The following is a 21,983-nucleotide window of genomic DNA, read 5'->3' on the forward strand; positions in this document are numbered from 1 at the left end:
TCCTCTGGTCTAGCTGGATTTATAAGGTAGAATTGGGATCATGATAGTTGAGGGGGGCGCGGGGAGGGAGGAAGCATTTAAGAATTAGAGGAAAGTTGTGTGTTTCATTGTTGCTACCCTGCACCCTGACTGGCTTGTCTCCTCCCTGCGACCCTTCTGAAAGGGGATGTCCTGTTACCTGCAGATGGGCTTTTGGTCCTCAATCTGCACCCCCCCTCATTCACATTGATGTGCTTTTTTTGTTTTTGGTCTTTGATGCCTGATACTTGATCCCATCGGCACCTCATGATCACACAGGCTGGTTTGCTTCTTCCATGTGGGCTGTTTTGCCAGATGCTATATCTTTTGATAGCTGGGCACCATCAGCTTTCTTCACCACATTTGCTTATGCACCCATTTGTCTTCAGTGATTGTGTTGGGAAGGTGTGCATGATGGAATGCCAGTTTACTAGAACAAAGTGTTCTTGCATTGAGGAAGTACCTGAGTGGAGGCCCAATTCGACAAATCTTTATGAAGCCTCCCACTAGCTGGTGAATGTTAATTCCTAGGGGCCAGAGAGTGGGGTTTGCCAACTTCTGTGAGTGAGTTAGTCGGCACACATTTATGAGTCAATTATTTGGCAGTGTTCTCCAGCGAGGTCACTTGCAGTCACTGCAGTAGGAGTGTGGCTTGTGTAAATAGTGTGTCGGCAGATCCCTTATGAGTCAGCAATAAATAGCAGCATCTGGTGAAACAGGAAGCATTTTACAAATAATGTTCTTGAGGTTAATATATATATATATTTTTTTTTTTTTGCGGGGAGTATGTCTTACAACTGTTCTACCTCTTCCTTATTCATCTAATTGATTGGGGAATACCCATTTGAAGAAAATCACTGCTTTCTTTTCTTTTTTTTTTCAGAAAACGTACTCAGGTGCTTATATGATTAATAAGGCCTTTGCTGCTTTCTGTTGACTCAAAATCCTCTTGAAGTTCATTCTGATGCTGTTGTTGCATCTTCTTAGCATTGTTATGCTTGCTAACTTGTACTTCGTATGGCAGTGAGCCAGCAGGCTAATTGGGGACATGGAACTTCTGTAATTTATATTGATTTTGGAGTTCCTTCTGGAAGCCCTACCAAAACCAGGGTAGCAAAGCTCAGAGCTCAGAATGTAGTGAACCTATTGAGATACTGCCCTTTCAGATGTTTCATAGAAACAATGGCTGGCACGTGTATTTCCTTCCATAATGAATTATCTTTAAACATCTTGATTATGAACATTTATACCTGATACCATTGACACCTTGATCACACAGGTTAGTGTGCTTCTTCCATGTGGACTTTTTCGCTTCCCTGCTAGATGGCCACTTGTTTAAATTCAAGCCTTTAAGACCCCAGGCACCATATCTTTTGACAGCCAGGCACCATCTCCACCACATTTGCTCATGTACCCATTTTGTCTTCAGCAATCATGTCGGGAAGATGAGTATCACGTAGTGCCAGGTTATTAGAACAAACTTTCTTGTGTTGCGCGAAAACTTGAGTAGAGGCCCAAAGTCCCTCTGCTACCTTAATTCTTTAACATATATATACATAGACCAATGCCCCTATCATATATATTAGTATATGCATGCTGTATTTATACTTCTTTATATAGATTTTGCCTCCTAATTCTTTCTTCTATTTCCCTTTACATTCATCCTTCCCCACGATCGTGTTCTCCCTTCATTCGATTTCAGTAATTCATCTTGATTACATTATAATTGATCAAACCCCGCCAGGCATTCTACACCTTCTTCACAGTTGATTTTTGGTTGTTGTTGTTCCCTTGTCCCTGAGTTTGTTGGCGCCCCACTCCCTTTCCCCTACCTCCTCTCCCACATCTCTCCGGAATCATCAGTCCCATTGTTTTCTCCTTGGGACCTAACACTCCATAGAAGTGGAAAGCCTTCTCCCTTGGAGCAGCTCGTGGTTCTGAACTGCTGACCTTAAGGTTAGTGGCCCAAAGTGTAACTCACAGCACTACTAACGATGGAACCTCCCCAGTGCGGGGCCTGAACTGAAGACACTGACATTACGGGTCCTGTCCTCCAACTGAGTCCTGGTGATGTGGGTTACGAATTGGGCTGGTAAGGATTTCTGACAGAAATGATTTCTGACCCGTGTATTACTTTCCATAACTAATTATCTTTCAACATCTTGATTAGGAAAATTTATACCTAATGCCGCCGACACCTTGATCATCACCTAGGTTGGTGTGCTTCCTCCATGTGCACTATCGTATAGTTAGCAATTCAAAACCACCAGCTGTGTCTCAGGAGAAAGATAAGACTTTCTGCTCCCACAAAGGTTAAACAAACAGGAACCCACAGGGGACAGTGCTACTTTGGTGGCAAGGTTTTTACACCCATAAAGGGAGCCCTGCATAAATGTTACTTACTGCCAACCAAAAGGTCATTGGATCAAACCCATCATTCACCCTGCGGGAGAAAACTGTGCCAGCCTGTTTCCATAAAGATTCACAGCCTTGGAAACCCATAGGGGGTTCTACTATGTCCCTTGGGGTCGCTTTGAGTTGGGTTTGGGTTATACCTGTAATCCTGACTTAAAATGTTCTATCAGAGAAATGTGTTCTATAATTGGTCCAAGAAGGATCCCTAAATGTTGTACACATTATATTTGGTTGTTATCTCCCTAAATCGGGAACCACTCCATTTTTTATTCCATGCTACCAACTGGGTTACAGTTCAGTTGTTCTGCTGAGTATTTATAATTCCCATTTGTTCAATAGCTTTCATCTGCTGTGTCTTTTTTAATCTCATGTATGTCCTATAAATAGATGAAGAGCTTTAATTGGATTCATATTCAAGAATGTTCTTCATACGTGGTTCTCAGTGCTTCCTATTGTTGTGTGATGTCCGGCAACTGCGACTGCTATTACTCGTAATGCTGATGTCTAGCACATGCTTCTTTGGTGGAGAGAATTTCAAGAATCTACATTGGAAAGCCATACACCATGTTATAGCTTGCCTTGGAATGTTTCACATAATCAAAGGTGACTCGAAGGCCAGCCTATTTTAATCACATTCACACGTGGTCTTTGTTTTCCCCAGACACAACTCTGTTACCAATCACTTATTTCCAATTAAGTTGATTCTCTTTGAAAATTTAGCAATTAATGGGCTTATCAAACTATCAGTATTGGCTCAGAAAACTTGACTTTGCTCTGTTGTTAACATTTTCAAAGCCGTGGAAAACAAAAAAACCCAAAAACCCCTGGTACGATACTTAATGTATTGCTGGTCCGTTTTCTTGATGACCTAGTTTGTCCAGGGAGGTTTTGACAGACAGACATGTCAGAAATAGACCAAGCACGCTACCTCCCTGCAACGAAGAGGGCACATCCCGAGAATCGTGCCTTGAAAATCCTTACAAGGAGAATTGGTAGAAAGAGTTGATGTGTTGTTAATAAATGGAATTGCTGAAAGATACAGAATGCATAAGCCTTTTGGGTGTTCGGTTTTCTATTCACGGGAAGAAAACTTGTTGATACAAAGAATTGCTGGAGGATTCTTATTTCCTAAGCTTTTGTTTACTGTTCTGTTCGCAGGAAGAAGTCGTTCCTGTTTTCCGCTCTGTACGCTGCCTTCATATTTGGTGGCCGGCACCTAATGAACAAGCGGGCCAAGTTTGAACTGAGGAAACCCTTAGTGCTCTGGTCTCTCACCCTTGCAGTCTTCAGGTAAGTTAGCCTCATTCTCCTATCGGATGAAGTGGTGCGTCCGACTGCAGGACAGAAAGCAGCCCTTCGGTGTGTCGTTTGATGAGTGAATACCTTGAGGACTCACCTACAAGCCCAGCTGAGAGAAAGCCTTCGCTGCAGACAAAGCGACCCTGCTGGGCCTTCACAGGCGCTTTATTCTGAGCGCTCTCGGGCCAGCTTCCATCTTGTCCAAATTGATGGTGCACGGATCCAACCCATCTGTTTGGGACTGAAGCGCTGCCTCATCCCTTTATTTCTGCTACATAAATACAGAAGAAGGGCTACCTGGAAAGCCACAGTGGGACAATGCTGGCATCTAGTGTAAGGTGTCGGGCTCAGGCATGAAGGACATGTTCTTGAGTAATCCAAAGATGGCACTCCAACATTCCAGGCATGTGTTGGTGTCGGCATCACTGGGCCAGAGGATGCTTTTGTTGTACATGCTCAGGAGCCTCGCTCTCAGCCGGACGCCTACAGCCCCCCTCAAACACAGATGCTCATGCACCCACTTCTGACCGCATCTGGCAGGACTCACCGCACAGGCTCTGGTGACACGGCTCGGTCTGTCCGTCAGCCACCACACCAAACGCATTTCTCCAGGAGCTGGAAGGAGTCTTTCCAGTTGTGTGATAGATAATCTGATTGTCTCAGCAGTCGCAAGATTAATTAGTACACAGCTGGCCTCCAAGCAGGTGCCCCAATTTATGTGCAGCAATAACAGAGGCACCTGCTCTATATGGGTTTTGCTTGTCAAAAGCAGCAAGTTCATTACAAGGCTTTGGGGGCAGGTGGGAAGGGAGCCCGGCTAGACTGCAAGTTATGAAATGCTCCCTTTTAACACTTAGGAATGTTTCATTGTATTTTTCCTTCCGTGTCTGAACTGTTTTACCATGAAACACACATAGTTGATGTCACAGGAAGCCTAACTGTAACTGACATTTTTCTGTGGGTGATGGAGCACCTCCAAGTTTGGAGAGGAAACCATTGTGGGAACCACATTGGCCACCCTCTGCTTGGTTTCTTTATTTTGAGAACTTTCTGGCCACCTTTCCGTCTTGTCCAAATCCATGATGCAGTCGTCCAAACTTTCAGTTAGGACTGAGGTGAGTCAGGGCTTCAATTTCCTTATTTCTGCTACATTTTTAAAAAGTCGGGGAAGGGACAGTACAGAAAGACCAATTTGCTTACCTAGCTTATTGAAAATGATCAGATGAGAAGAATTTCCCATACATCCCTCTGATGTTATGCCTTCATTACGTTAGGTCTTTGCTCCTGAAATGCCCATTTCCTACAGCTTCAATGCATGCCTTTGATTTGGTATGTTTTATAAAGCAATTAAAAATAGTTTTTTTAAAAGCACAGAACCCCATGGCCATGGAGGCAATTCTAAGCCACGGCGACCCGACAGGACTGTGCCGATCTCATCTTCAGGGAAGCACAATGCTAGCGTTCTTTCCCAGGGAGTGGCTGGTGGGTTTGAACAATCAACCTTTCAGTTAGCAGCTGAACATTTCATCACAGTGCTACCAGAGCTTCTTTTTCGAAGGCTTTCTAAGGCTTGAGGTACTCATGATTTGGGATTTGTCATTAAGAGACTCCTGTAGTCTGTGCCAAGTCATATAAAGTAGCATCTTCATTTTTCATTGACGTTGACGCTCCACAGGTATGCCCACCATGCCCTTCTGATGTTTGCGGGCAGGGGGGGGGTGGTGGTAGGAAGGTGGGTGTATCTTTATTCGAAGGAGACTTTTCGGGATTTTACATATTTTTCAGTATGCCCTCCGTCTTTTGTTTTTTAGACTTTTCACACAGCTAAGCAGAGCAAAGTCTACAACACGCTTGGTTCCCCTGGTCGTTTGCTTGTTTGTTGTTTGAGGGCTCTGACTCATGGTGACTCGGCTGGATAGCGTAGAAGGGTGGAGGATTCCCACGGCTGCTTCCATAGAGAAGCAGGCTGCCACACCTTCCTCCTGCAGAGGCCCTGGTGCCTTCAGACTGCCTGCCTGCTCATTCATAGCTGGGCACAGAACTCCTACTTGTCATCCACTCCTCCCAGATTATTTTGAGGCCAGAATGTGTCCGGTGGAGTGTGTGTCAGGTTAGGTTTGACCGAAAAACAAAACCGGTGACACTTGCATGTGTTTATAGAGAGAGATTTATACCAAGAAACGGGTTGCTGAGAAAGGTAAGTCCAGTCTGGTTCAAGTCAGGCTTCTGGACGCTGACAAACAGGAAGCAGGATTGTGAAGCAGGGCCCCTGGGGAAGGGGAGTAGGGAGGCACAGGCTGGTGGATACCGAGGTCAAAGTCCACCTGGAGTTGTCAGGTGAGACAAGAGAATCTCAAGGACCAGACATAAGACTGAGCTTGGCAGGAGGGGAAGGACCAGAGAGGTTTCCACCACCCCACCTCTCTCTCTTATAGTGAAAGGCTTATACTACCAAGGAAATGTCACCAGGCTGCACTTCAGTTGGTAGCTTGGGATCCATCCCTAACCCAACCCAGAGTGTCTCAGGTGGCATAATCCCTAACCATCACTGGTGCCCTGTAAGGGCACTTTGAGTTGGGTTTGGGCACTTTGAGTTGGGTTTGGGTTATGCCTACAATCCTGATGTAAAATTTTCTGACGACAATAGAAATGTGTTTTTTATAATTGGTCAAATAAGGATCTCAGAACATTTGCTATGAGCCAGAATGGATTTCATGACACATTCAGGGATGATTAGATTTTTGTGGTTGTCTCCTAAGTGTTTTTTTTTAAACAATTATTTGCAAGGATTAGATCCAAACGAGACGCATACATTTCTATTGGTTGATCTCTTTTCATTTACAGATTCTTTCTTCACTACCCTTTGAATCTCACCTTTGAAGACACCAGATTATTTTTCTCTCACAGTTTTCCACAGAGCAGATTGTGTCGACTATTTTCCAATTTAGTATTTGACAAGTGGTCCTACCAGAAGATAGTTGCCTTTCTCAACTTGGTCCACCAAGTCACGGTTAGTCTAGTGTGACTCTCTGTGACCCCACAGTGCCGCATAGAACTGCTCCTTTCCATCTGTGAGAGTATAAGACAGCCTCATCATTCTTGAACTCACTGGAGGGTTTGACCTTGCAGTTCAGGTCCCACCGTTTGACATGCTTTATCACCAGGGCATCCTGATAATTATGAAGTTATCCTGAAATATCTGTGTGTGTCAGAGATATGTTACCGAAAAGTCAGGATAAAAGCTTGATACTTTGTTCATATTCAACATGTTCCTCAACACTGTCCGCTCAAATGATTTCATTACCTAACATGTGAACGATAGTTACTCTTCTACAGGATCACTCTATATTGAATGTTATCTTCCGTGATCTTTTTGATGTGTTTACAGCTATTGCTGATACTTTTCTTTTCAGTGATAGGTTATCTCATCTTGGACAATGGGAGTTTCTTCAAGTTAAATCCCTTTCGTATGCCAGGAGAGTGCTAAACATTTGCCTTTTGGCATGATGCCCTATTTTAGGCTTCTTTTGTATTTTTGGTCCACAGTTGGAACCAGCGATTTTCCCCATGAGCTGTCGTTCCTTAGAGCCATGAGGATCGAAGTAAGAGACAGGGTCGCTGTGCAGAGTTGACTTGAGGGCATTGGGCAGGCGAAGTGCATTACCCAGTAAGCAAGCTTTATATTGTTTATGTTTTCCACCACATCAAAGATGTGAAACCGTGTGGAATTGTTCTCCACAGGGTAGGGAGTAAGCACAAGTCAGTTCATGCTTAGTTTGTTTACTGGATGTTCCATCCCTGTGAGGGGCTGTGCATTTGAAAAGAGGCGTTGTTTCTGTGTGCCTGGGAGAGAATCGGATGGCAGCCATACCCTAGAAGCAGACAGACTCTTGGATGTGGTCCAAAACGTGCAGCAGCTCACTCCAGATTCATCAATGAGCAGGAGTAAACTCACGCTTGCTCATGCCGTCGTCCGACAATGGCAGCAGGTTTGTCTGGGCAGTTGAGTTCCCTGCATGGGACAAAGACTTGAACATGCTCAGCTGTTTACTGGAAGACCGACGCTGCCTTGAAAGAAAGGCTTGGCCGTGTACTTCCTTAAAAAGCATCGCCTTTGGAAGCGGGTATGGAAGGAACCCAGTTCTACTCTGGAACACATGGGGTCAGCGGTAACTGGCGCTGGGTCTGGGCGTTCTTTCTACACCTTTTCAGAAGTCAAACATGGAATCTGCTCCTAAGTTGGTGCCAATACGTATCATTCACATGTAAGACTAGCGAGTGTTCATTTCAAGTTGATCTCATTATTTTTCCAGTGTCAGCAAATCGCTCTCCTCATTTCATAGCTGGCGTCCCAGGCCACCAAGTACACTGCTACTCACTCCAGATTATAAGTGGCCTTGCTGCCTCTTTGATTTTTCATGCTTTCTTTTTTTAATAAATCTCTTTATTGAAGGCTTTTACAGCTCTTGTAATAATCCATACATCAATTACATCAAGCACATTTGTACATGTTACCACCATCATTTTGAAAACATTTTCTTTCTACTTGATCCCTTGGTATTAGCTCCTCTTTTTTCTCTCCCTCCCCCATGCTTCCATCCCCATGAGCTTTTGCTAAATTATAAATTATTACTACTGTCACATCTTACACTGTCCACTGTCTTCCTTCTCCCATATTTCTGTTGTTCTTATTAGTTGCTTTACCTACTTCCTCTGCATTTTGAATAAAATAGAAAGTGAGCCAGAACTATATGGAAGAGCACAAACATGGACAACCTAGACTTTGTAATATTCTAAGCTGGAAATTTGAAAACATGGGTAAAATGGAATTCGATATGTTACTAACTTAACATGGTATTTTACAGTTAAAAGAATGTTGGCCAACAATTCATTACACAAGGCAGGCAACCTAGAGAAGACAATGTTTATGCCTTTTATATGATAACATTTATGAAAATCATAATCCTAGACATAAAACATCTATCTGTTCATTAACACATTTAACTATTTGTAGAGGTATGACCGGTAGTTGAATGTGTTAAACAACAGATAGAGGAAAATTCTTACCAGTATTCATTTACCTGGGTGCCTCATCTAATCAAACACACAGCAGAATCACGGTGCATTTGGAGCTTGGTTCTTAAAAACCAGGGACATAGAAATAAAAAGGACTTCAATTTTTTTCCCGTGCTGTGTTATTTAAAATAAATGAAGTAGATATGATAATGTTTACAATACTTGCTGTTTGTTTTGTGCTTTGGTTGTCCTGCATTCAAAGTGTTTTCTAAAACGAATCATATATGTAGGTAGTTATTCTCTATCCTCACCTTCCTATCCCCACATAAGGGAGTGTTGGCTACTCTGCTTTGACACCCAGAATCTTGCTGCACGAAGTTCATTTAAAACATTCATCAAAAATGTGCTCTTCTCCCTAGTAGATATTTGGATGAATTGTGTGTAGTAAGAAACTTCTTAGTTGAAGGATAGCTAATTATTACAAGGCTAGGGGTTTTTTTTAATTAGTAATATTCTTCCCTTAAAAGAATTCATACGTTTTCCAATCCAGCCAGCCATCTGTAGTGTCTAATATAAAAGTAGAGAGCACTCATGAGACTTCCCTGTATTAGCTGATCTGCAGTTAGGGAAAACTTGAGGCTCTAGTATGCACTCCTGTTTGCCCACTGCACCAGAAGAGAGTGGGATTGCTCGACTGATACCAGAACAAATGCCCTCCCCTGATGACCGATGTCCTTCAGAGTGTGGCGGGGTCTCTCGGTTCATTTGTTTGGTTTTTCCATTATACTGTTTGGGCAGGAACAGGCAAAATGTTCTTATTCTCCTTTTTTCTTGACCTCTGAGTTTAGATGGAAAACAATAGCAGACTTCATAGAAGCCATCCTCGGTGTAATTTATTGAAAACTGCACGGGCTTCGATGACTAGATATGACCGTTTACGTTCCCTGAGGCCCGTAATGGATTTCATTTGAGAATGGTTTCTCTGTGATTCACTTTTTAAAATCAGAGTCAAACCATCAACTTGTGGTGAGTTGTGATTCGTCTTTTTAGACACACCTGCACTGTCCAGCAGCCTACCCTGCCCAACCTGAGGATAAGCATCTTTTTTAATTTGATGGCCCTAGATATTTGACCTTTTCCTTAAGGTAATTATTTGGGGTGGGGGGGAATTCTGGTGATTTGAATTAGTAAATCCTTCAGATCAGGTAGTTCTTGATTGAAAAGGAGGCACAGTTATGTCTGCCTTATAAGACAGTGAGTCCCAGATACACATCAAGGCACCTGGGACCCACTCTCACCTCCGCAGAATCATTGAGTCCAGTTCCTCTGACAGCTCAGTGGGGCTGCTACAGTTCATTTGTAAAGGACACTTACACGTGTACTTAATACTTTCAAATGCCTCCAGGTTGGAGGAAGATGTGTGTGCACCTGATTCGAGCAGACTTGCCAGTTACCTGTCCATCGGTGTTCGCTTCACCACAGCAGTACAAGGAGCTACCAGGTGCCATCTTGAGGTCCCTGACCCAGAACAGATCAAAGACGGTGTCGAGTCAGTGTGCATTCTCATGAGAGGGTGACTTGGCACTGCGTATTTATAGCTGCCAGCATCGCACTTGTTTAAAATTTGCTTACTCCAGTTTCCTGGTAATTCACTCTGGCCTCAATTGCTTTATGTGCACAAAGCCAGGTGTTTCACGCTTTGTAATTTGACTTCTTGCCTGGTTATTAAGCAGCAGTTTTCAATTGAATCTCATTTTTGTTTTCTGGCCTGTTCCATTGTTATTAAAACGTATCTCAAAGTTAAGTATAAACTGTAGTTAGACGAGTAGGAAATTATTCCACTTCTTTCCCCTAGAAGGACTTTGATGAACAAAGTACTTCAAATACAGCACAGAACACTTTCTCCAGCAAAAGCGTGTTTAGCTTTTCAGAGCAGGTGAATGGTTTAATCAAGTCATTGAATGTCTGTTATCTACTGACAATAAAATTTACATATCAGTATTTAGTACCTGAAGAAGTTACTGCCAGTTGCCTCATTTGAAAGGCCAATAAATATATAATAAAGCAAACTGAAACTACTCAGATGAGAAAAAGTGGCATTTTAGAACCTCTGTTGAAGCAGTGAGGACATCTTTAGTCTGTAAAAAATGGTATCATGAAAATGACAAATTTCAGAACACCTCAGTTAATTTAGATACAAGTCTCTCTTATCTTGTTTTATGGATGCCGAAAGTGGTCCCTCTTAATTCACAAAGATCAATGATCTAAGCAGTGATGGCTGCATAAATAAACTATATGCGTATTATATATAACACACGAATGAATTCCTGTTTTATGAATAACACATGGTAACTTTCACATGTTTAAGGAAATCACCCAAAAGGTCAAGGGAACAAAGAAAGAAAAACAAACAAAAAAACACCCAAGTTCACTGGTTTCCAAGACTGTAACTTTTTAAAAAAAATCATTTTATCGGGGGCTTATACAGCTCTTATCACAATCTATACATACATCCATTGTGTCAAGCACATTTGTATATTTGTTGCCATCATCATTCTCAAAACATTTTCTTTCTAATTGAGCCCTTGGTATCAGCTCCTCACTTTTTCCCCTCCCTCCCCTCCCTCTCTTCCTCCCTCATGAACCCTTGATAATTTATAAATTGTTATTTTGTTATGTCTTACACTGACTGATGTCTCCCTTCATGCACTTTTGTTGTCCACTCCCCAGGGAAGGGGTTCTATGTAGATCATTGTGATTGGTTCCCCCTTTTCCCCCCCAACTTCCCCTTCCCCTCCTGATATTGCTACTCCCATTATTGGTCCTGAGGGCTTGTCTGTCCTGGGTTCCCTGTGTGTCCAGCTCAACTGTAACTCTTCATGGGAGTAGAAAGTCCCATCTTCTCCCCCAGAAGGTTTAGGACGGCCAACCTTGTAGGTGGCAACTCAATATGTAACCGCTACAACTCCAAAAGCAAAATGGTGAGTGTTTTAAAAAGCAAGCCGCTGAACAATACTGGGCTTAGGAGAAGTTCATTAATTTTCATAAGAATGTTTATCACCCACAGTTGATCTGGTTTCTTGATGGCTATGTATGTATTCACGTGCAGTAGCGGTACAGAACTGTCTGTCAGGACGTCTGCATGGTGAGTGTCTGTGATGCTCGGTTAGGAGATGCAAATGTGATCAGGGAGCCTGGGAAGAAGGGGCTCCAAGTCCTTCATTTAATACCTATATTATTGTAAACCAGTCAAGCAAGACAAGTTAAAAACATAATTTTTTAAGTCTCTCTTTCAGTAGAGATAGTAACAATTATAGCCATTTTATAAGATTATGTTAAAATGTAATCTAATGTGCATTTATAATAAAACATAATCTATGTGCATTAAGTAAATCAACTTGTACCACAATGGAAACACTGCATCCTCTTGGTCCCTCCCCACTCGTAGTAGACATGTAACTAGAATGGAGAGTGTCTTTTGCTGTCAGTGGTCAGGCTGTTAGCCAAAGGTCAACAGTTCCACATCACCAGCCGCTCTGAGGGAGGAAGATGAGGCTTTCTACTCCTGTAAAGAGTTACACTCTCAGACACCCACGGGGGGAGCAGTCTAGTCTATCCTTAAAAGGTCAGGAGAACCTGGAGTTAACTCGATGGCAATGAATTTGGATTGTTACCCTGAGTTAAGTACAATAATTAATTTGAGGTTTTCTTTTCTGTCCATTTGTCGTTTATCCTGCTGACTCTGTAATTATTCGTGTTTGGAGACTTTGGGTCACATAGTAGGAGCCCTGGAGGTGCTGTTGGGTAAGCGCTGGTCTGTTAGCTTCATGGTTGGCTGTTCAAGCCCACAGAAAGATGAGGCTGTCTGCTCACTGCCTTAAAGATTGATAGTCTAGGGAACTCTAAGAAGCAGTTCAACGCATCTTCTGTTGTGTTGCGATGAGCCAGTATCGACGCCATGATGGCGGGTTTGGTTTGGGCCAGATGGTACTCTTTTGGTTAGCTTATTTTTAATCAAGATCTGGTATATCTTTATGCTGACACCTGCTTTAAAATCCGACCTCGTCTATGTTCGTGCTTTGTGTCTTTCCCTCGTGCGCGTGTGCTGGTTTATGAAAGAAACAGTAGGAAGCACTCAATGCTCAAATGCCTTCGTTCCAATGCTGGAATCACAATCACAGTTTCTTCTCCATCATTTTTAAACTTACAGCTCATGGGCATCTACTCATCTCCGAAGACAGAGTGCATCGCAGTTTGCCTTTCTTTAGAGATTCAAATGGATTTTTTTCCCCTCCTCTTAATTTGCCTGTTTGTTTATGGAGAAATTCAATCATTGAGACTAGGAATGACACTACATCCTGAAGGGCCCAGGCTGTGTCAGAGGGCAGAGAGATAACGGGACAGGTTTCCCCCTCCGGCACCCTAGAGAACAGGAGCCCTGGTGGTGTGGTGGTTACAGGGTGAGCTGCTAACCACAACGTCAGCAGTTGGAAACCACTAGCAGCTCCATGGAAGAAAGATGAGGCTTTCTACTCCTGTGAACAGTTACAGCCTTAGAAACCTCCCCTGTCTTAGACGGTCACTATAAGAAGGCTGTGTCCACTTCGTGGAAGTCAGTTTGCACAATGAAGAGGGAAGGGGGAGGAGGCTAACAAACCAGCAAAGCGAAAAAGCTTAATATAGTAGAAGCAAAACAGCCCACTGCCATCAGAGAAATAGTCCCTGCCTTGTTGTGACCCCAAGCCTCCTACTCATAGACTCCGTGTCAAACGTAGTGCAGTGGGCCCAGTCCTGTCACGTCTGGGCAATCCCTCCTGTGTCTGAGCCCATTGTCACAGCCCAGTTCTTCCGAAATTGCCTGGCTTCCTTGACGAGGATACCAGGGCAATATGCTCATCAATAAAGAAAGCAACCTCTACTATCAAAGTTTAGGGGCTGGCTTTGCATTTCCAGTTGTATTTGGATCTGTCCACCTGAGCACTGCCATTACACTCAGCTTCCACATCAGCTTTGTTGTTGTGCATCGCTAAATGAGGCAAACGGCTTGAAGCTACCAAGCAAAGCAAACCCTTCTCCCTGCTGTCCCCACACGGCTGGACGGGTGTGAGCATCACCCGGTAGGCACAGGTGCTGTGCGCTCTCTCAGGCCCCCAGAGTCTCCTCTCCGCCTCAGGCCTCTGCAGGTTCACGGGTAATAGGTAATAGAGAGGAGTTACATGGCACAAGCTGTCTCCTTATCACTCTTTATCTTTCAGATGACTGAAACTCGATTCTTTGTCAGAAGAGGCTCTGGCCTCAAATCTCGATGAAATGACACGAATGGAATCGCTTTTTGCCTTTTGAAAAACAAAGAAATACTGAAACTAAGAAATGGCAGCTCTCCGTCAGGCTTTTACACGAGGGCCCGTCCATCCCAGTTGGCCCTCGACAGTCTGTGCGTTAGGCCATTGTCTCGGTGTAATTATGAATAGCTCCTCTTTCACACTCACAACTGCCCCGGTTTGGTGGTAAATGCAATGGCTCTTCTGTTTTGGACCCTGTGGAGAATTTGTGTGGGCTCAATAAAGCAGAAAAGAGAAGATACTAGAGATGATTTGCTGTACCCTGACAAATCGGGTTTCAGACGAGGTCACCAGGAAACCACACTTCCAAGGATTTGACTTCCCATCACTTGGGAAATATTGAGACAGAATCTTTTTATGTATATATTCTGTTTACTCCAAAATCTAGCCATGGTTTTCCAAGTGAACACTATCAGGTAATTCAAAATATACAAATAACTCCTTCAGTCCATCACCAGGTGGTATCAATTCTATTTATTTTTCATTTTATTGCCATATAATTCACATATCATGTAATTCAATAGTTCCATCATAATAAAAAAGAATTGTACAATCATCTCCACAGTTTTAGAACATTTTCTTCTGTCTTCTAGTCACGGTTGTCAGCTCCCTATTTCCCCTCAACCTCTCCTGACAACACTCCAAGAAACCATCAGTGCAGTCCAGATACCAACACCAGCACCACCAGCACTTAACCCTCTCCCCAAAACCCACTGCAGTTCGCATGAAAGCTAGGCTATTTACATGCCTGGTTGATGGTCAGAGGGAATTCACTGGAGACAATCCATGTGTGGACCCTGCAACTGGATTGTTGATCTCCACTGTCTTCCATAGCCTTCTGCACATGGGTCTTAACAATTTAAGCTCTGATGCCACTCCCTCCTTTGGATTTGGATTTTATTATATATAATCCTTGAATCACACAGGCTGGTGTGTTTCTTAATTAGCACCTCACTTAGATGGAAGCTTGTTTGAAGACAAGTGTTTAAGACCCCAGATGGTATTCGTTCTCATAGTCAGCACCCATATCATTGACAAGTCTTGTTTTTCAATATCTTGAATAGACTGCCTGTACCTCTTCATTTCCATGCTGGATCCTCCAGTCATGTGGTTTCTTCACATCTGAATAAATGCAGCCATTAAGTGGTCTTACTTCTGGGGTTTCTATGTTCAAGTCCCTTTACATTCTGCATCATTTCTTTTTTTTTTTTTTTTTGACTTTACTTATTTGTTTATTTGTTTCGTGCACTTCAATCTCCCAAACCCAATTAAGCCTTAAAGAACAGGAGAAAGTTTTTTCAAGGTGGTGGTGATGTTTGATGGAGGTGAGCAGATGAGTAATTTGTGAATAAATGATCCAATTTTATTATCTGGGAGGTATGTTGATTTTCCATGAAAATTCCACCTGGGCGTATTACAGCACCTATGAACCTCACAGCCTTCCTCCAATTCCGGAATGCTTCCCCACCCCACCCCACCCCAATACCATGACCCACTTCCACCCTATAAATCCGGCTAGAGCAGAGTACACACATTGGTACAGATAAGAACTTTCGACACATGGAATTCAGGACAGATAAAACTCTCAGGAACAGTAGTGGGAGTAGCGATATCATGAGGGTAGGGGATGGGAGAAAAGGGGGAAAGGGGGGAACCCATCATACGGTTGGATATATAGCCCACCCCCAGGGGGTATGAATAACAGAACTATGGGTGAAAGGAGACAACAGATAGTGCAAGACACGAAATAACAACAAAAATACATAATTGATCAAGGATTCACGAGGCTGAGCGGGTGGGGGAGGGAGGGAAAGAAAGAGGAGCTGATACCAAAGTCTCAAGTAGAAAGAAAAGGCGTTGGAAATGTTGATGGCAACCTATGTACAAGTGTGCTTGAATTGCATCGTTTCTTTGGTTAAACTTCATTTGAACTGTGTTGCCAATTGGTTATGAACCTTAAGAAACCGGCCTTAAGAAATGACCACCTTGCTTTGACCTACTTTCACCAGTGACCAAGACTAATTTTCCACCCAAGCCAACATGGAGTGTCTCTATTATTGCTCACTAAGCAAACATATTTGCACATTTCTAACTTTTCTTAGTCTTTGAACTTGGTCTTTTCGATATCATGTAAGTAGGATATATAAGGGGACTTCAAAAGTTTGTGGAAAAGCTCCATTATTTTTAATTCCATTGTCCCACGACTTTGTTGAAGGCCCTGATATGCACTGTCTTACTGAGGAACGTCCAGATAGGCTGGTTTTCTCATCGATAATTGTGTCTTGCTGTCTCTAGACTTAGCAGGCACAGTTCCTGAATTAGTGAGCAACTCACCCTTGGCCAGTTCTCTTTCAGGCAGTTCATTAAGCAATTAACTGCCTATCCTCACATGCCTTCCTTATCTAGCCCTGCTACCACAGATAGACCACAAATAAGGCCCCTTAAGAAATCTAAATAGGGCAAGGCTCTCTGTTTGTCAGCTCGGGGGTGGGGTGGGGGGTCTCCTCGTCTCTCCCAGGTTCCGCTCCTCCATATTCTTCATGCAGCTTGATATCTCCTTCCCCTGTCACTGCTTGCTTGTTTAATCTCTTTTCTATCTCAAGCGATTGATGCCAAACAGGCTGGTCACTAACCAACCTGCTTCATTAACATGACAAAGGAACCCCAGTTCCCAATGGCACCATAACCGCCAGCAGCCCTGCTGTCATTCACATTCTAGTCATGCGAGGGACAGACCTTAACTCTTCATTTGAGTGGCTGGGGCTTTCAGCCTGATAGTTCACAGTCCAGCTCTGCCCAGCACATTCTAACTACACGTTAGGATTTACAGCGTGTAACTACATGTTAGGATTTACAGCGTGTCTTTTGAGGGGGAACACAATTCAGTCCATCAGTGAGAGCAGGCTCACTGTCATGGAGTTGATTCTGTCTCATAGTGACCCTAAAGAATAGAGAAGAACTGCCTATTTGGGTTTCGGCAGCTCTTCAATCTTTATAGGAGCAGACAGCCTCCCTCCTCTTTCTCCTTTGGAGCCACTGGTGGGTTTGAACTGCTGACCTTGTGGCTAGCAACTCAACATGTAGTCAACTGCACCACCGTATTCAATCCATAACACCATGTGATTTATGTTTTCAGTCGTTATACTTTTTATACTTTATAGGTCTTGCTTGTATCACCCGGTGGCAGAGTGAGCTATAAGTGGACTTGCTAGCCAGGATTTAGGGTACCAAAGAGACCTCAATCTGAAATATAATTTAAGGAGAATATTTATGAAGCCCTAATAAATAGAGACAAGCCAAAGACAGATTATCTGAATGAAGGAGACCATTGGCATGAGCCAAAAATGGCATCCAAGGATTCATAGCCACACCACTGCTGAAAGAAGGCATGGAATGCCAAGAAAGCTGTCGTAGACTCATGACTGGTGGCAAACAATGCATTCCAGCTACATGTGGGATACAGAAGTGGGGCCAGGGCCATGATCAGGACTCGTACATGATGTTAAGTGGAAGACCTTGCAAGATTGGTCCAAGGCATTCTGACCAATGCAGTTGGCATGACTCGTGACTGTGTGACCCCCGGTGCTGGGACACCATCAAGGACACACCCAGGCAAGCCCCAGAGGGAAACCGCCCCTCTTGGGCTGGCTGGAGAAGGAGTGATGGACTCCGCTTTCCAATACTCTCTTCCTTAGGGCAGGATGGTTCTCATCCCTAGTTAATGGTCAGAAGAGATTTAACGGAACCTAAATCCAGGTGAGGGTCCTGCAAATGGATTTGGGATTTCACAGTCATGCACAGTGAAATGCAAATGGGGCGCTCAGAGTTTAAGCTCTGATACAACCCAGAGTTCAAACCCACTGGTCGCTCCCAGGTGGGGAAGATGAACTGCCCCCATACAAATTGGTAGTCTCATCAAAAACCCTTAAAGAGCAGTTTTGCTTTGCCTCGTAGGTTGCTGTGAGTCAGAATCAACCGCGTGACTGTGGGTTTGTTGGTTGATTATCTGCTGTCTCAGGCCTGCCCTGATCCAGTCTTTATTTGACTCCTATAAAAAAAGAGGCTTCAAGAAATCAAGACTGGACATGTCATCTCGGGAACCTTCCAAGTGCTTGCAGGGCTCTCCGGGATCCAGCCTTTGTTTACTCTGATCACCCCACTCTCCCCTCTCATCAGCCAAGCGGAACCTCCCTGCTGTTCCTTTAACATTGTTTCAAGACCCTCAACCTCATGGTTCTTTCTGCTGGGAATCTTCTTTACCCAGAGAGCTTCTAATGGCTGTCCTTCACCTCACCTCCGCTAGCTCTGTGCCCCAGTTTCACCTTCTCACCAAGGTACTCTCTTACTGACAGGCCTTCCAACGACATAAAGCCACAGTATTTCCCAACACACACCCACATGGTCCTCTCCTGACTTATTTTTTTCTTCAGCACTTGAGACCTTTTTCTTTCTTTCTTTTTTTTTTTTGGTGGTGTCTCTAGTGACCAAATGGTGCTCAATACATATGAGACTTGGAAAGAGAAAGAGAGCAAGCTTAGTACAACTGCCTGCATTTCTTCCCAAGGGGAGAAATAAGGAAGCTTTTTCACTTGGGTTTAAAGAACCAAGTCTAAGACTTTGAAGTATTCCCCAGAAGTTAATTAGATCCATTTAGTGAGCACTTGGTATTTTGCTTGTTTTTGTTGTTGTTTTTAAATGAATACACAGGAAACATTCCATGCTCCGAAGGGGGCTGACTGAGCAGAAGCCAGGAGAAAGTCACCCTGCTTTGCAGGTAGCACTGCAGCCTCTGGCCCCTCCTTAGCTGGGTGTCCTTACTAAAGGTCACCCACCTTCAGTGCTCTGGGATCCTCTAGACCTCCCTGATATACGTGTTTCCCGCCCTGGTCCCCCATAGTGTAGTGACTTCAAATGCATCCCACTTTGTTATAGATGTAATTTTCATGTAGAGCGCTCAGTGTGTAAAAGTCTACAGACTTGGAAAAGAGTTGCAGGTCACTCTCATGAGAGGCAACAAATGACCTTCTTAGTCACCCAGAACCACAGCCACTTGGCTCCCAGTTTATTCTCTATTTGAAAGGCCGCTCTGTAGCTACTATTACTTTCTTCTACTAAGTATTCGCTCTTTCTAGCTATCAAAATGATTCTCTGCATAAAAATGGGGGAAACGGTAGGGTGAGTGGGTTGGAAAGGGGGAACTGATTACCAGGATCCACATGTGACCTCTTCCCTGGGAGAGGGACGGCAGAGAAGGGGGGGAGGGAGACTCCGGATAGGGCAAGATATGACAAAATAACGATGTATAAATTACCAAGGGCACATGAGGGAGGGGGGAGCAGGGAGAGAGGGGGGAAAAAAAGAGGACCTGATGCAAAGGGCTTAAGTGGAGAGCAAATGCTTTGAGAATGATTGGGGCAGGGAATGTATGGATGTGCTTTATACAATTGATGTATGTATATGTATGGATTGTGATAAGAGTTGGATGAGTCCCTAATAAAATGTAAAAAAAGAAAAGAAAATGATTAGGGCAAAGAATGTACATATGTGCTTTATACAATTGATGTATGTGTATGTATGGATTGTGATAAGAGTTGTATGAGCCCCTAATAAAACATTTTTTAAAAATGGGGGAAACACAGGAAAAACAAAAGAAAACACACACCCTGAGCCTTGGCTCGCTCCCCATGAATATTTATTGGTGATCGTTTGGTGCAAGCCCACCCAATAATTTAGTTAAGTTAGTTGCAGTTTCTTTTTCCATAATTTTTGATCATCTCTAGCACAGTGAATAAAATTTGCCTTTGGACAGAAGTATGACTTCAATAATGTTTGTATTCCAGGTGCTAGAACAACTTGAAACAGCACACATGTGAGATATTTTAAATCCTTTTACCTAAGCGTCCTCTGAATTCACTTTTTATTAGTTGGAGTCCAAAACTGTTCTGAAATTTGGTTGAAAAACCATATGGGCTTTCTGGAAAAGGTTGCATGATCATTTCGCATGGGCGCATATGACCCCGAGAGTGTGGAAGTTAAAGCTTGTCTCGAGGTAAGACTGGGGGAAGGGTTACGGACTTTGTAAACTGCGCCGATCACTTTAAACACCTTCACGTAATTGGGGAGAATTGAGATGGCTCCAAGCGGGGCGGGGTTTCAGTCTCTTGTGTATGAGGCCTCTGTGAGTTGGAAGGGGCCAACAGCACCCACAAGAACAGCTTGCTCAGAAGTGGCCCGTGTGCTTTGACTAATGATATACAGTCATCACACCAAAGCCACTTCAAGGAGAAAGAAAGGCAGACGCATCTACCCTTTGGCTCCTTTGACCAGCTCTTTGGGTTCCCAGGGACTTTACGTAATTTGTGGAGAGACTTTGGGAAGGTGGGAGCTGGAGTCATACGGATGGTTTTGATAATGAATGGACCTTTATTTTTTTTCGTTTTCAAGTCGACTCCAATTCAGGGTTCATGATGACGCCATGTGTGCGCTATAGTGTTGTCATGTTTTCGGTTTTTTTTTTTAAGATGTTATTTTTTTTGTTTTGTTTTTATTTTTTAATCTCATTACTGTTGAGTTCCGGGCGACTCAGGCCTGCCCCGGGTGCTGCAGAGTAAATGTACTTCACAGGGCTTTCTGCTGCTAGGAGGGATTAAGCAATCACAACTGCCTGTGCCACCCAGGGACCTAGAGGACACACAGAATATCAGGCAGACACTTTGTCTGCACGATCTGGCTTATCTTCATGGCGCTTCTGCAAAGGAGCTGTGCTTATAGGATGGGCCCATTTTCTTTTTTTAAAAAATAATTCCCTACAGATGTATTGCCACATGTATTTTATAAATACCTTCATAAAATTTTACTTGTGTGTGATATTAACATTGTTTGAAATTTTCTACATATATCAGGTCCCCATTCTTTTGAAGTGGCACAAATAGTGGTCACGTCCAGTTGACTGGCCAGGTAGCTCTCTTTCAGGTTTCTTGGCATGGAGGAGAGTGTGTGTCTAATTCTTTCTTTATCAGCTTGTTGAAATATTTCAGTTGATCTTCTGTCAATCTTTGGAGTCTTGTTTTTTGCACATGCCTTCAGTGAAGCTTGGGCTTTGTGTTAGTCTGGGTTAATTAGAGAAACAAATTCATAGATATTTACATGTGTATTAGAAAGTGATTTATATGCAAGAGCAATTGACTATTGAGAAAACATCCTAGCTCAGTACAGATCAAGTCCATAATTCTGTTATTAGCTCATAATTCTGATACCAGTCTACTAATCCTCTTCAGACACACACAACACAAGCAATGACTTCCAAATGCAGAAAGATAACCGGCCAGTGGGTGGGAAGTCTTGTGGATCCAGTGGTGGTGTAAGTATCTCAGTGCTGGCAGGAGTCTCCACGTGGTTCTTCCACTCTGAAATTCTGACTGCTTCGGGGTAACTTCACGTGATTTCCCCTCAGAAATGTCTCCCAGGAAGTGCCCATTTTCTAAGAGTATTTCAGAATACTTAAACATTGCAAAATTCAAGGTCAGTTTTCTCATAGAATCACTATCAAATAGGAGAATATATTTTCTGGGTTTCTGAGTCTACATCTAGGTAATTTTGATCTTAAAATAGAGTGTTAGACATAATAACTATATACATACCTAATAATAACTTTTCACTAGCTCTAACTCTTGTTACTTCGTCTCACAGTTCTTAGATTCTGAGGTACATGTTTCTGCCCCACCCCTATCCTTAAATAAATATTTGGATGATATATAAGTAAACCAACAAATAAATATGGGGGTAAATTAATTGTTGGTTGATAAAATTTATTAATAAATGCATATTTGGAGGATAATGTTCTAATTGTGTAAAAGTAATTATTGAACTAGCAGCACAGTCATCATCAAAAAT

The 21,983-nt window shown here is 43.1% G+C and overlaps 1 protein-coding gene across 3 annotated transcripts in view; it reads left to right on the top strand.

Moving 5' to 3' along the window:
• ELOVL6 (ELOVL fatty acid elongase 6) overlaps positions 1–21,983 on the top strand; it is a 144,611-nt gene that overhangs the window by 87,582 nt on the left and 35,046 nt on the right. For all 3 annotated transcript variants that reach the window (XM_075543925.1, XM_075543923.1, XM_075543924.1), the window contains one exon: positions 3,592–3,723. In XM_075543925.1, the coding sequence (XP_075400040.1) occupies positions 3,592–3,723 (132 nt within the window). The remainder of the gene's footprint in view (positions 1–3,591; positions 3,724–21,983) is intronic.

The sequence above is a fragment of the Tenrec ecaudatus genome, chromosome 3 (assembly GCF_050624435.1).
Source record: "Tenrec ecaudatus isolate mTenEca1 chromosome 3, mTenEca1.hap1, whole genome shotgun sequence".
Taxonomy (NCBI): domain Eukaryota; kingdom Metazoa; phylum Chordata; class Mammalia; order Afrosoricida; family Tenrecidae; genus Tenrec; species Tenrec ecaudatus.